The sequence below is a fragment of the Vicia villosa genome, linkage group LG1 (assembly GCF_029867415.1).
Source record: "Vicia villosa cultivar HV-30 ecotype Madison, WI linkage group LG1, Vvil1.0, whole genome shotgun sequence".
NCBI lineage: Eukaryota > Viridiplantae > Streptophyta > Magnoliopsida > Fabales > Fabaceae > Vicia > Vicia villosa.
In genome coordinates, this window is record NC_081180.1 from 184,132,721 (window position 1) to 184,149,600 (window position 16,880).

The 16,880-nt window shown below is 30.5% G+C and overlaps 1 protein-coding gene across 1 annotated transcript; it reads right to left on the minus strand.

Moving 5' to 3' along the window:
• Positions 1-6,818: 6,818 nt before the first annotated feature.
• LOC131660925 (uncharacterized) lies at positions 6,819-8,205 on the minus strand. The gene is made up of 4 exons (XM_058930291.1): positions 7,792-8,205; positions 7,485-7,627; positions 7,106-7,400; positions 6,819-7,016 (listed from the first exon to the last, which is right to left on the minus strand). Exons 1-4 carry the CDS (start codon positions 8,203-8,205, stop codon positions 6,819-6,821), a joined length of 1,050 nt encoding a protein of 349 aa, XP_058786274.1.
• Positions 8,206-16,880: the final 8,675 nt, after the last annotated feature.

Here is a 16,880-nt window from a genome sequence, read left to right on the forward strand (position 1 = left end):
GAGTCAACCTCACTTTTGGGCTTGATACAAAATAGATAAAACCCCTAGTCAAATAAACCCAGGTGGAGTAATCCTCAATAGAGTCAGTTTTCAATCCTCTCTTTAGCCTTAATCTTGGGCTTTGAACAAGACATCAAAATTCAAAAATCTTCCCCAGAGATGAGACACAAGCCATCTCTATGGAAGAGATATCTTTTCTATTACACCATATTCAAATCAAACATTATCAAACATTTCCCATTTAAGTGATGTAAGTGGCACACTCGTTGATTCAAAATCCGAGTTGAAGTCCCTCTCTTATGGTTGAAAAACACTTCTTTTGTTTAAGTGATGTAAATGGCACACTTGTACACTCAAGTTAAGGTCCATCTCTTATTATGCAAAGAACACTCTTTTTACTCTCAAATGTTTGTGATGAAATATGTGAGATATCTCCCTGTTAAGATGACAACTTATCTCTTCCTCTTACCAGAAATAAACTTTAGCTTCAATCTTGAGCTTTGAACAAGACACAAACAAAACATCACCAGTATATAGCCAGAACTACGACTGCTCTGATTTCTCAATTTCCTTTTTGAGAATACGTAGGTACGAGGTTTATCCTCGACGGACACTAAACCGTAATTGCCTATAGTTCCCCGAACTATAGATGCTTTGACTTCCTCTAGGGATATGTAGGATATGAGATTTGCGAAAATCTTTTCGAGCACATGAAACAAAAAACCTATTCAGGTCCCTCACCTTTTTTTTAACAAAAATTCTCTTTCTTACACAAAGGAGAAACTTTCCCAGTAACAAGTAAACACTACAACTCATAGCACAAACAAATAAAAGGCTCCCGTAGAGTATTACGGATACTTAGGATGCTAATACCCGTAGAAATTTTATATTTAGAGGTGATATTGAGATTTTCCACTACTATAATTTTTTTTTGTGAAAACAATAAAACTTACCCGGGTTGTTTGGTAAGATCAAATGAATCCAGGGCTGAACCGTAGGGGTTGTTTCGATGTGACAAATGGCATAATGTTTGAAACCACCATATTTGTCCATGTGACACCTTCTCCTCTTTGTCTCATTTGGTGAGTTTAATGTTCCAAAGTTTTTATAAGTACCTTTAAATTTTACTCTATTGTCTATGTGGGACTATTTACAATGCATTTGTTACTATTAACTCAATTGCCTATTTTGGTCATATTGGAATAATACCATGACAATGACAATTATTGTTGATAATTTCAACACTAACCACCAGGGCCGGTCCCGACATTTTAGAGGCCCGGGGCAAATAAATAAATGGACCCCTAAAAAAATTGACGTTTTACTCGCTTTTAAAATGAAGAAGAATCTAGGAGAAAAAATTAAAAATATGTCTTGATTGTTTTTAACCATAAAAAGAATTTCAATATAGATAAGTAGTAATCTGCAAATTATTAAAGAATTCAAAATCGAAATATGATTAACTGAATTAAAAATAAGAATTTTTTAAGTGCTTTAATTGCTCCAATTTCTAAGCAACATTCACCATCTAAAATAAATGAAAGTGGCGATTTAACCAAGTCATATAATCAAAGCACAAGTGATTATAAATTTGATTTCCATCGTAAAAAGAATTGATATTAAATGAATTGATTGACAAAATTTTAAACATTTGATTATAACATATAAATAGTTTTTAAAATTTATCTAAAATAAATTAAAATAAAATTATAATAGTTACAATAAATAATCATTGAATAAAATTTAATTTAAAATTATACTATAATTAAAATTTGAAAAATAGTAATAGTCCAAAAAATCATACTAAATTATAATACTATAACTTCTTCCCTCCAAAATGTTCCCGCCAAAATTTCCACATAATAAATCATCATATTTATTATTAATAATAATAATAATAATAATAATAATAATAATAATAATAATAATAATAATAATAATAAGAGTTAAAAGGTGGGGCACTGACAGTGTAAAATAGTTTTACACTGTCATCCAATAGAAAATCATAAATGTTCCATGTCATTAATTTTTTTTAAATAAAAAAGTGGTTTAATTAGATACATGGGTGGTGATTGGTTGACAGTGTAAAATATTTTACACTGTCAGTGCATCACCCATTTTCTCTAATAATAATAATAATAATAATAATAATAATAAACCTACAAGCGATTAGTTTCAATTCTTAAACTAATACATAAAAACTATCCCATGACCAGAATTTTAAATTGGTGATCTCTCCACTTTCTAGCCCACGTACAAATAAAAAATTAATATACAAAAAACTAACCCCCACAATCAATTCCACTCATCCTATATATTCTCCATTTCTTTTCCTTTCAATCATATTCTTATTTCAATTTCTTTTTTATTTTTTCGACAGTATTTTTCTCTGGAGCTTTGCTTCTATCATTTGCTTTCTCCATTGATATATTTTTATATATGTTATACATTTTTATATATATGATATAGGCTATAGTAATCAACCATTCTTTGACTTAACACATTGTATTTTTGCAGAGGTATATATGTTAACAGGTACTCACCATCATCAAGGAAGTATGCTCTAAAAAATGAAGGTAAATCATTTTTGTTAAAATATATTTATTGTAATTTAATCTTCATATTAGAATTTATTTTCTGGTTGTCAATTTGTCAATTAATAAATGTATTTTTTTTTCTATCTATTATTTTGTTGAATTTCATGAGAAGAGATTCCGTTGCATCAACATAAAGTTTAATTTCTTTAAAAAAAATGGTTATTTCTTTCCAATGTGATGTTTATCAAGGTTTTGAAAAGTAGTGTCAAAATAATAAGTGATAATTAATTTTTCCAGTATATTGAAAAATGAGTTTTATCTTATGGATTTTGATAATGATATGGTATTTTTATTATACTGCAATTGGATTGTCTTTAATGCATTTGCCTTCTTTTCTTCCTTGAAGTTATGTTCCACGAGGTCGCTAATAATTTATAATAATTCCACATGTTTCTAACTTATTAGTCCATGTCTTGGTTTACACTATTCACAAACTCAAAAATTGATTGTCAAGCTATATTTATTTGTAAACTTTACAGTAAAGAAAACTTCTAACAAACTCTATGTGATGTAGCGAATAAGAATTGTATTATTTGAAGTAGCCTTCAATGTCAACATATGACGAGTACCATCGATTGCACATGAAAAATAAATGTAGTATGCATCTTTTATATGTATGTAGTTAACATTATGAATTTTTATAATACCTTTTCATTTTATTCGAAGCTATATAGTTTAAATAATATAGTTTATGTCAATTTTTTATGATTATTTTATAATTGATATTAGTGGTCTAATACAAGTATTTACTTAACTATGGCATCATATTAATTGCTTTGTGTTATATATTTTTAATTTATTTACCTCTATTTTACAATATTTTTTTATTTGAAATTGCGACAAATTTTATATGTAATCATATAAATTGTATCATTAATAATAATTGAATAACACATTACATGTCCGTGCATCGCACGGGTAGACGACTAGTTATATTATATCATCTATATTTAGTGAACTAGTTAGATAGGGAGTAAAATAACTGCTAAAATTTGAAACAATGGAGAGTTCTTGTAAAATTATAATAATTAATACTTGAAAGCAACCTTACAAGACTCGAACCGCCTACGTAAACATTCTAAAGATATTGCCAAACCGCTAGACTATATGCAACAAGCTGTTGTATGTTTTCGCTAATAAGTATATATTTTTGGTTTTAGTATTATATGTTTTAACCACACCTCCTAAAATTGAGGCCCTCAATTTTTTGAGGCCCTGGGCTGTGGGCCTGCTTGTCCAGGCCCAGGGCCGGCGCTGCTAACCACCTAACTAACAAATAGCTATCTAAGTGGCTTGGGCAAGAAGTTAATCTAACTAACTTTGTTACTAATATGGTAAGGCTTGGTCTGGTGTGATAATATATAGGGCCCGTTTGTTTTGGCTTTTTTTAAAAATGATTTTTATAGTGTTACATAATTTTGTGAAAATTTTTTTTACAAAGAAACTTTTTATAAAAGCTTCAAATGAAAATTTTGTTTGAATAGTTATTCTTAAAATGTGATTTTAGGTATTTCGTCTAATTATGGGAAAAAATTTGGATATCAAAATTTTAAAAAATCACTTAATTTTGAAGCTATTTCAAATAGATTTTCATAAAAATCATTTTTAAAATACAACTTTTTAAAAAAATTGCGATTTTGACAAAATTTTAGTCTTCAATAATGTGTGTTTATGTTATAAGATGTCAAAATAAGTGTTTCATTTTAGAAAAAACGAATATAAAAAAACTTGTAATATTTTGAAAAACAGTTTTGGAAAATTTATTTTAAAAAATACAAAGAAATAAACCATTTTTTTAAAGCTGAAACAAACTCGCCCCTAATATCAAAATTATTTGTGTTAAAATAGAATTAGTGACGGCAGTTCTGCTCCCACCACATGCACCGTGAGTAATAAAGACTCTTGCTTGCATTAAATCTTTATTTCAAACCTCTTTTCCTCTTTTTGTTTAAGTCACCTTTTTCTTGTCATTGTTTATTTTTATTGACTAATCTTCTTTATCTTCTTGTAAGACTATTATAGAATGGTTAGGAGCGCTACGTTTAGATCATCTTTTTATTTGTATGGCTCTGATTTATGACACATGAGAAGCATCAATTTCTGAATATGTAAGGTATATTTATATGTTGAAAAGGTGTAATCTAACACAATGGTTCCACTAAAATGGTGGCATGTACATGCTCTTGTCGTAAAAGGACAATTACATAACCCATTCTTTCAAAAGTAGGATAATAATAAAGAGAGTACGTCACAAATTTAATAGACTTAACTTATGTCATAAGTTACCATTTATTTGATAAGAGACATATATACTCATTAAGGTAAGCAAGGTCCTTCTTAACTTTGTAGGAACCAATCACTACATTCTCACACTCCTTTATTTCTTTTCTTTCCCTACCTTGTAAGAGTCATCTTGTGCTTTTTTTATACTTTAGAAACCTTTTTTCTAACAAAGGCAAAATTGAAATACCTAAATCACTTTTTATAAACTCTTTTTCAAGATATGTGTTTTATCTACATGGCTTTATCTTGTTCAAATAATGTGGACATGTTGTCTTAGGTCTCACTTATTTCTCAGAAAGTTCAGTTAGATATTCTTTTTGAACTTTGTGGCAGTTGGGTATATAATTTATAAAGTGGTAGTTGGTTGATTCTATTTGGTTAACGTATATAATTTAGGTTAAATTACTCCCAAGGTCCTTTAAATTATTTAATTGTAACAGTTTGGTCTTTCGAGTTTTTTTTTGTAACAACTTGGTCCTTTTGGGTGATAACTGCCTCCTTTTTCTCTCATTCTAATCATTTAGAAATGTTGATTGTTGTGTTTTTGGAAGCACTTCATCATTTTTACATCCCTCAAAATAATTGCATCCACAACTATCACATTTTCTCGATTAAAAAAAGATAATGGTGCACACATTTGATAACATAAAAGATCTAGTTGTAGCAAAAATAACATGAAGGACCAAACTGTTACAATTAAATATCTTAAAGGACCTTGGAAGTAATTTAACCTATAATTTATGTATAAGGTATAAATTATTTCTATATATGTTATAAATTGTTTTAATAAACTAGTATTTTAGAAAAATTTTAATAAACTCGAAAATATTAGTGAAAAATATAAATCTCTCAAACAATAACACAAAATTTATCTCAATAAATAAGTTCAATTAAATCAATCTAAACAAGCCCTACATTTTAGATGAATATGTAAGATTGTTGGTTTTTAGAAACATTCGCCTATAAAAATATTTGATCAATAAATTTAAAATTAAAAATAATATTTTGCAATCTTGTCGAATCACTTTAATGGTTAGGAGCAAGGTTGTCAGAATTGAGTTTTTATCTTGACTCGTTTTATCTAGGTAAAATCGAAATATAAAATCGAAACATAAAATCATAGAGTTTATCTCATATTAAAATTATATTAAATTAATATATACGACATATATATACTTATATAATATTCTAAATACATTAATTATTTAAAATTTTAACTTAATTATAAAGCAAAAATATACTATATCATCATAATAAAATGTAATATTCACAAACTTGTATCAAACTACATAAATTGTTCACCAAATCATAAACCGTAACATCCAAAAGATTATAAAAAGATAATAGTTTCACAAGTTTTTCAAGTTCAAAAAAACAAATCTTTTCATCTTCATGTTCAACTTAATCAAAAGTTCAATCCTTCTACAACATCATCTTCATTAGAACATTCATATTCGACTTGATTAAATCCATCTCCAAATCTTAAAGATTCTTTAATATTATAACCAAGATATGAATGTGAACAAAATTAAAAATCCATAGAGAAAATTTTATGGGTCAAAATATAAAATGTGATTTATAAATTATGACCATAAAAAAGTAAATCAGATCAAAGAGTAAAATCCAACGATTTTACACGATTTTATACGATTTCACCGATTTCAGAAAGATTTAAATCACATAAAATCGTTCTAGAATACGATTTTACATTAAAAGGTTTTTACTTGCGATTTAACACGAAATGCTGACCTAGAAACGTGAAATCTATAGAGTTTAGGTTTTAAATCGAGATTTTAACAACCTTTGTTATGAGGCCCCTCTTTGAAGGAACAGTTGATCCAAATCCTCTTCAACCCGACAACACAAAGGACACACCAACAAGTGAGAGGCGATTAAGATTCCACGTTTTGCCAAGTCTGATTTCGTAGGAAGTCTATTTCAAATCAACCTCCAACCAAAAAGATGGATTCTACTAGGAACCTTAGACTTCCATAAACGAGAAAGGGCTAAAGAAAGAGATTCATCCAAAGGCGGCCTCGGTAACTCACACAACATAATCACATCATAAACATTACTCACCATGAAGCCGGAGATATTCCTCCACCATACAAAGGAGTCTTCGAGGAAGCGGCGTGGCTTAACCAGGAGAACAAGATCCAATAAATTACTCAATTGTGACACGGCTGTCCGGTCCTCCGATCCACAGAAAAAATCAAGAGCCAAACCGAATTGTCACCATTCGAACTACCTATATCTGCCACCTTCGAATGAGGAGCATCAGTCAAAAGGAATAAATCTGGAAAAATAATTCCAAGCGGTGTTGTACCTATCCAAACATCAAACCAAAATTCCAAAAACAATCCCATTCCAATTTTGCAAGAGATAGAAGATTTAAACCAATTTGACGGTGATCCCAAATCCGCACAACCGATCGAACAAAGGTCCTTCCACCAAAGAGAAACCTTACTTCTCAAATGTAAAGACAAAGCCTTAAGCATTGCTCTTTGAATGTTACCATACCTGCAAGAAAGAAAGTTAGTCAATAAAGAGTTCTCCTTGTTCAAAATGTGCCACTTCCACTTGCTAAGAAGCACTAAATTGAACTTCCCACAATTCTTCATACTAAGCCCCCCTTCTCCTTTTGAAAGACACACTTTATCCCAACTAATCTTCTTCTTGTCTTCATCACCACCCCAAAAGAAGGACCGTCGAATCGAAATGATCTCCTTAACAATGGTTTTCATAGCCTTATAAAAGGAGAAGAAAAAATTGGAATACTAGACAAAATATAGTTCAAAAGTATAACCCTCCCACCAATCGAAAGATGTCTATTATGCCATCTTCTAATTCGACTTCTTAATCTCGAAACCATCGCCCTCGATACATCACATCTTCTAGGATTAATACCAACCAGAATACCAAGAAACACAAAAGACGACGAACCAATATCGCAATTAAGAAAAAAGGACCCGACCTGAATAAAAATCGGGTCAAGATTCACACCAAAAAGCCGACTCTTGTTCAAGTTAACACGCAACCTAGACACAAGTTCAAAACCTCTAAGAATGGCCTTAAAAGTCCAAAGATTGTTCCAAGAGTCCTCACCGATTAAAATAGTATCATCGGCGAATTGGAGTATCTCAAAATGATTATGATCATCCAAACTAAAACCTTTAAAGTCACCTAGATAAGAAGCCACCTTCACCATACCCGTCAAACCCACCACAACCAACAAGAAAAGGAAAGGAGAAAGGAGATCTCCTTGACTTAACCCTCTAGAAACCGAGAATTCTCGAGTTGGACTGCCATTAACAAGGACGGACATTGAGCTATTGAAAACTAAAGCTTCAATCAACCTTCTCCAATTTGCACCAAACCCATCCTACGTAATAGATATCTAAGAAACTCCGAAGAGATACAATCATAGTTCTCAAAATCAACCTTCACCATCATGCAACTTCTCTTATTCCTCTTAGAAAAATCCAACAACTCATTGACCACAAGAACCCCATCTAACATATTCCTATTAGGAATAAAAGCGGATTGACATTGCGAGACAAGGTTGTCCAACACCAACTTCAATCTAGAAGCAAGCAGCTTAGCCAAAATCCTATACAGACTACCAATTAGACAAATGAGGCGATAATCATCCAACAAGATGGGATGTCAACCTTAGGAATCAAAGCCAAGGAGGAAGCGGTAACCGCTTTAGGCAACACGTTAAAAGAATGGAATTCATTAACAAACCCGAAGATCTCCTCTTTCAAAAAAGGCCAACAAACCTTATAAAAAGCCATAGAGAAACCATCTGGCCCGAACTTTTATCTCCATCATAATTCCAAATGACCTCCCTTATTTCCTCTTCCAAGAAAGGTAACTCAAGAGACAAAGCTTCCGCATTTAAAATGGAAAAGAAAGAAACTCCGCCCAAAAGAGGCCGCGGAGACATTGTTTCCTCAAACCTTTTCCCAAAATGTCCCATCATTTCTTCTTTTATCAAAACAACATTATCTATCCAACCATTAAGAGTATTCAAACCCAAGATTGAATTCCTTCCACTACAAAAAAGATGCTCTGCAGCGACGTGGATAGCACGTCGCAACATGCAACATCACGTGGAAACAAAAAAATAGCGACGTGGGCCAACATGTCGCAGGAGCTAAAGTGGCAACTACGTAGCGACGTGGAGACCACGTCAGAAAGTAGCGACGTGACTCCAACGTCGCAACAGGATTACATAGGAAACAGCTACCTGCACACACAGCAGGTGTGGCAGGTGTGGAAAAGTGTGAAGTTGACCAATGTAGCGACGTGGTTTCCACTTTGCTACATTAAATGCTTTTTTTTAAAAAAAAAATTAATTACACAGGATGTGATTGGTTTTATTGGTTTTATATAATTAATTAATATATAATAAAATATATATAATAAAATATATATAATAAATTTATATAATAAAATTTATATATAATAAAATTTATATAATAAAATCTATAAAATAAAATTTATATAATAAAATCTGTAAATTTTGGTAGCTCACTAACTTGTTCCCATATAGCCCATGGTGACAATCGTGGCGGAGGCAAATCTTTCACTCGTACATCTTTTTTAAAGTTTGTCATGTTTCTTCTATAGGAGTGATTTCGTGGTAGGAATCTGCGGTGACAGTCAAACCACGAGCTTTTCCCACCTTTATCCAACGTGAACCCTTTGTTGTTTTCCATGCAATGCGGACAACCCATTTTGCCATGCGTACCCCAACCAGACAACATGCCATATGCTTGAAATTCGTTGATGTTCCACATCAAGGAAGCTCGCATTGTAAAGTTTTCTTTACGTGATATATCATAAGTCCATTCTCCAATCCACAATCTCTTCAAATCATCAATTAAAGGTTGTAAATACACATCAATTCCTGCTTTTGGACTCGAAGGTCCTGGAATGACGCACGTCAAAAACATGTATGGTTTTGTCATGCACATCTTAGGAGGGAGGTTGTAAGGGGTTACAATAACTGGCCAACAAGAATACATACTTCCCGACGCTTGAACATAAGGAGTAAAACCATCTGAGCATAATCCAAGCCTGACATTTCTAGGTTCTGCGGCAAAATCAGGATGTATTCAATCAAAATGCTTTCATGCCTCGCCATCAGATGGATGCCGCATAGTGCCTGGACTTGTTTTATTTGTGTGATGCCATGTCATTTGACTTGCACTGTGCATTGAAGCAAACATTCATTTTAACCTTGGTATTATCGGAAGATAAAACATGGACTTTACTGCTACATGGTCTTGATTAGTGTTAACGGCTCTACTGGGAACTTTATATCTTGGACTCATACAAAACTTACAAACTCATTGTCGTAAAACAACATACAACCATTAATGCAACAATCAATCTTTCTTACTCTTAAGCCCAACTTCGACACCAACTTCGTTGCTTCATAAAATGTTGTAGGCAAGTTGTCTTTCATTGCAGTTGAGTCCAACATCATTTTTACGAAGAATTCCAAACACTGATCAGGAACATTCCAATTTGCCTTGGCGGCCAACAACGGCGTATTCATCAGACGATCCATCAAACAACGGCGTATTCATCTCATTCAATAACTGATAAAATTTCTGCGCTTCCTCATTCGGCAACTCTTTCCCACCAAAATCTTCAGGTTCATCATAGGTCCCGTTCACACCAAAAGCATCCTCAACCATGTCATCAATCAGATTAAAGTTTTCCTCATATTCCATAGGCGGCCGACTACTTGAAGCATGAGAGTTGCTAGTCTCTAGTACGTTACTAGGCAGTTCTTCACCGTTAAACGTCCAAACCCAATAATTTGCAATGAAACCCCTTCTATGCAAATGAGATGTTATTTCCTGTGGGTCACTAATTATTTGTCTACATTCACATTTAAGACAGGGACACCTAACTCCTCCTTCGCTTCGACATAATTCTTGAGCAAACGCCCAACTGATAAACCCTTCAACTCCAACTATAAAAGTGGGTTTAAGTCTCATTCTTCCTGGAAATGTTCTATCGTACATCCAACTACGATAATACCGATAATATTCCATACTGCATATTTATACAATCATTGTCATTTTGAGTTAATAATATTAATCAACTTAATATTATTCTTAGATGTATACTAGTTAATATAACATATGTTATATTAAACATATGTTAACCATAAAGTTACTATTTTAGTAACTACACATTTTAAACTACACATATTGAAAATATTATTTAATAAAAATACTACTATTAAATATTTACTATTATTAAAAATATTATTTTTGATTCAACTATTAAACATGTACCATATAAATATATATTACATATTAAAAAGTACTACTCATATTAAACATGTACCATATAAAAATACTACTATTAAATATTTACTATTTTAAATATTAATAATATTTTGTAAACATAACTTCTACATTCATTAAGATTAATATGTATATTATTTTTAATATGTGTAGTTTTAATTATAGTTTGTAAACATAACTTCTACATTCATTAAGATTAAATATTTTTAATATTTTGTAAACATAACTTCAACATTCATTAAATATTAATAATATTTTGTAAACATAACTTCTATACTATTTTAAATATAATATATATTACATATAAAACATATTCTATTAGAATTTTTTTAATAAAACTATTTTTATCAAATATATACAAAAATGATGTATTTTTAATTATAGTTTGTTTACATTTCTATTTTTCAAAAAAATAACTTATTTTATATAAACGTAAAAAATTCATAACTTATATGTATAAAAATATTCTCTTTTTAATATTTTATTTTCATAATTCATAATATAAAATTATTATCTTTTTATTATAAACATAAAAAATTTAATTTCTATATATGCAAAAATTAAATTTATAATAAAAATTAAATTCTATATAAAAATATAACATCTATTCTGTTTTTTTAAAATATAGTATAATATACCTAATAAACAAACATATCTAATAAACATATCTAATAAACAAATATATAAATATAATATATATTCTGTGTTTTTAAAATACAGTATAATATTACTCATTATAATAAATGATATATATAATAAAAATTAAAAATTAAAACTTTATAATATACCTAATAAACAACCATATCTAATAAACATATCAAATAAACATATCTAATAAACAATACAAATTTTATTTTCAACAAACATACCTAATAAATCTATTAAAAAATATACCTAATAAATCTATTTAAAATATACTACAATAGACAAAAATAATTTACCTCTTCTTCAATCTACTCCTCCTTCTTCAGTCTACAACCTTCTTCAATCTACTAGAATCCATACAAAAAAAATCAAAAATTAAAAAAAATATATATAATGAAATTATAAAAAAATAAACAAAATATCAAATGTAACCTTAACTACCTTTGATATAGAAAAAAAATTGGGATTGAATTGATCTTGGGAGAGAATGGTTGGATTTTAGGAGGGGATTTTGGGAGAAGAAGCTTTGGTTTTGGGAGAGAATGAGTTTACAGAGGGAAGCTTTGTTCGTGAATGGTGGTGGAGGGAAGTGAAATGGTTAGATTAATAGACAAAGTAGCGACGTGGAAAGCACATCGCTATTTGCCACGTGAGATACACGTCGCAACATGGCAACGGTAACAATCATCAATGCCTCTGCCTGCAAAGCTGCCACTGTGTCACTTCAGTGGAACGTTGTTTTTTATTTCTAAAGGTAGCGACGTGTAACTAACGTCACTACCAAAATTTTCAAAAATTTGAATATTCCCCCATTTGAACGTTATGGCTTTTAATGAATTAATTTATGTATTTAATGTAGCGACGTGTATACCACGTCGCAACTGTTTTTCACATTACCCCATGTCTGACTTCTAATTACTTTAAGGCTGTAAAGTGGTTTAATATTAAAATAAAGCTAGCGATGTTAAACTCACGTCGCAACAATCATTTTGGAGCCACGTGTTTTCCACGTCGCTAAATATGTCGCTGGGAAGGAGTTTTCTTGTAGTGTTCTAACACGTATCTTAATGGCGTTATGAAAGAACTTAGAGTTTGAATCACCTTCCGCAAGCCACGAACACTTAGCTTTTTGCCGAAGAACACTTTCTTTGAATCAGACCGAATCCCACACTATAGAAGAAGCAGACGATTTTCTAACCGCAAGCTCCGTCAAATCCAATGAATTAGACTCTGAAGCTAACAAATCGAGATCATTCAACTCTTCTATGGCATTCTCCACCTCAAGTTTAAAAAAACCAAACACCTTTGCCCTCTCCAACCAAGAGGGTTTCCCAAAGCTTGATAAACTTTCCACAAAGCTTGATATATTTTCCACACTATCACCACTTTCTGAATCCTAATCAAATTGTCCATCTTGCGTCCGCATCATGCTCCCATTTCTCCTTGCCTCATAATATCACATTGCATTTAACTCCTACCTTAAACATGGGCCACCATAACCATTGTCAAAAAATATTCATGTATTCCTATAATACTTTCTTTATTTAAAAATTAATATTTTAACTTGTATTACTATAATACTTTCTTTATTCAAGAATTAATATTTTAACTTTATTCTTAAGGTTCAAGTAAAGTCGTCCACAATTATAGAATATTAAATTATATTTAAATATTTAAATTTACGTATAATTTTTACTAGTTAAAACTTTATTTTAATATTATTTAGTTAAATACTCACCTCAAATGATTTGTTATAAAAAAACTAATGAAAAATATAATTTTTTTATTAATTACTTTTTATATTTTCGTAATGTTAGAAATTCAAAATTTTCATATTTTTCTACTATGTTTTTTCTTTATAGCATGTTAGATGTTGCTGGTTTCACTTTTGTGGTCTTGGAAATTTTTTCTTGTTTTTGATCTTGATTTTTTCATTGTCCTCAAAAGTGTTATTAGTGTTGGATTTGGTTGAAAATATATATTGAAAAACTCTCACATTCTTTAGTTTTGTGAAAGAAGAGAGAGAGTCTAAGACTATATATAAAATTCAAGTTTTTTTTTACAAAATGTACTATTTAAAAGCACTTTAAGCTTATATTTGAGAAAAAAAATTTAAATAACAAAGTTTAAAAAAAAATTACAAAAAAAACAAGTTTTTCAGAAAATTTACCAAAGTGTGTAGGTTTCGCAGGACTCCCTAGTGTATGCGGCAAATGAATTGGCGCATTGATACAAAAATTAGGTGTATGCGCCAAATGATTTGGCGCCAATGTGTCACTCACATTAGGTTAGCCAAATGATTTGGCGCCTATGTGGGTGTTTTTTTTTTTTTTTGACTTTTTACACTAATGAGCCAAATGGATTGGCTAATTCAAGAAAATCATATTCTAATGCGCCAAATAGTTTGGCGCATACTCCAAGGGGTCTGCAAAACCTAGATATTTTGGTAAATTTTCTAAAAAACTTGTTTTTTTGATAATTTATTTTTCAAACATTGTTATTTAAATTTTTTTTCCTATATTTGAATCTTTATATTTTCTCTTATACTCTTGTTTTAGAGTGTTGTGATGGAGAGTTAAATATTTGTTTTGAGAATGCAGATGTACCGGAGGACTGAGTTAGTTGAGGGTAATCTATTGTTACATAGTGTAATTTTCTAGTTATCTATTAACAATGACATTGATTTTTTCTTTGTTTTTAAAATTTTCACGTTATTCTCTTGTGTTTTTATTTTGTTTCTCTTTTTCTTTATGCTTTGCTTTATTATTTACTTTTTATATTTTCTTAATGTTGAAAATTTTAAATTTTCATTTTTTTTTTCTACTATGTTCTTCCTTTAGAGCATGTTAGATGCTGCGGGTTTCCAACACTTTTGTGGTATTGGAGAATTTTTCTTGCTCTTGGTATTGATTTTTTCATACTCCTCAAAAGTGTTATTAGAGTTTTGGTTTTGCTTTGTGCAGGGACCGAGAATTAGATTATGTAATTGATCTTGTTATGATTTTGAGATTTTTACAAATATGAGAGTGATTTTTCGTTTTAAGTGTGAACGGTTAAATCTGGCGTTAAATTTGAATGGGTAAAAAATTATATTTATAAGATACTTACTCGTATAATAAATTTATTGAGGTTTTAGATCGAGATGGAATGACTTCCTTGGATAATAATGTCCCAAAATAGTAAACGTAGTAGAAGAGGCCGTTGTTGTGGCAATCACGGTCACGGTGGTGGTGGTGGTCGCATAAATAGTAGATTCCCCAATGTATCCAAATCACCAAGAGGAGGTAATCAACAACTTTAATGTTGAAAGTTATCATAATATTCTAGTTATTGGTCATGGACATGCATCATTACCTTAGTATTTTTGAGAAAAAGAAATGATAGAGCTATATTTAAAAAACCTTAGTATTTTTGAAATGGATAACAATACAAATTAAATGTGTAGAAGGTTATAGCTCCATGAAGTCCATTTTTAGACCATATCCATATTAGAGTCCCCTATATACCATAACACTACTATACGTAACTAATTATTGAGTGTCCAAAAGAGAAACGTGATTCCATTACAAAGTGCAGAACATAAGGCATCGAATACCAAGTCATACATCTCGTTTTTTAACAAAAGGCATCACAAGAATAACTCCCCTTTCAAAGATTCTAGCTATTATTACTTTGGCATCTACAAAAGACAACAATTAATTTAGAATGGAGACAAAGTTTCCACACACATTTGAGCCTTTCGCAGAGTTTTAGAAAAGAAACAAGATAAACATTTGGTTCTTTTACATCAAGTCACTGTCCAACTTCAATTATACTTGTCATTCTCTGCATGAAGTTTTTTTCTTTTCTACTTTTTTTGACTAATTTTGCACATAATATTCTGTTTCTTTGTCTTTTTTGGGATATATGCTTTTGATGAGTTTATCATTTGAGAGTGATGATGAGAATGAGGGATCCAAAGCACTTTTGATGTTATGGATGATGATGGAGGTACCACCATATCTTGCATCATGCATGCATGCTTTTATTCATTGTGTGTGATTGTGGTCTCTAGGTAGAAATTAAAGAGGTGGTCAAAAGATAGATGATACATGTGCTATAGCTTGTGCTAGAATGTGTTTATGAATAGATATATAGATCTCCAAGAGAAGATCGAGGTTGTTGCTTTTGATGTTTGTTGGGTCATTTTTCTAAAGTGAACATGTGTAGCCATGTTGTGTTAAGAATGAGAAAGAAGATCAAGCTAAGTAATTAATTTCCTTTAAAACATGTTCATTTGGAACATAATGTTGTGTCATTGATCAATTATCTAACATAGTTTAAATGTACACTTTAATACACTATACTTATTAAATTAGGTTAAAATTAATTTAACAAAAATAATTTTAAAATGATTTTTAATTTATCATATTACCTTTCACTAAGCTTAACATTTTAACACTCTAACTAAATTACGAATTTGATTTTTCTTATCTCAAGTTATCCTTACTCATCCCATTTGTAGCTTCTATGAATTTAACAAAGATCATCTGTTTTATCTATCGTAAGTTATAATTGGCTTGTAATATGGTTTATTGTTTTTTGTAGTCGGGTTTTTATTACCAACTTTCTTGTGTATTCAGGTTTTGAGAATCCTTAGTTCTCTAATTAATTCCATCTTACTTACACAAAAAAAAATCATGCAAGTTTTGTACTTCCTCCATTAGTAGGACTCTTTTTATTCAACAAAGATTATGTCAATAACCAAACGTTAATTAGTTCAATGGTGATTGACTCTGAATTTGGTAGTGATGACACAATTCGATCTAGTGCAAGTTTGATTGAGAAGAGACTGGAATCACTTGATTCAAAAACTCATATAAAAAATATTTTGAGTGAAGACTCATTTTGGTCCCTCACAAAAATTACACGACCCAAATTAGTCCCTCACAAAAAAAAAGAACCCAATTTAATCCCTTACAAAATTTAACCCAAGACCTTTAAACAATATCTTAAGTCTTTACCACTAGTCCAATGTACATTC

Bases quoted from the DNA above. Each gene is read 5' to 3' on its own strand.
- LOC131660925 (XM_058930291.1), bottom strand. From the start codon at position 8,205: ATGTCCGTCCTTGTTAATGGCAGTCCAACTCGAGAATTCTCGGTTTCT. The intron at 7,628-7,791 runs GTTGGTATTAAT...TCCTTTTATAAG, and splicing joins TTGTGTTTCTTGGTATTCTG to GCTATGAAAACCATTGTTAA. The intron at 7,017-7,105 runs GTTTGGCTCTTG...CTCCTGGTTAAG, and splicing joins GTTCGAATGGTGACAATTCG to CCACGCCGCTTCCTCGAAGA.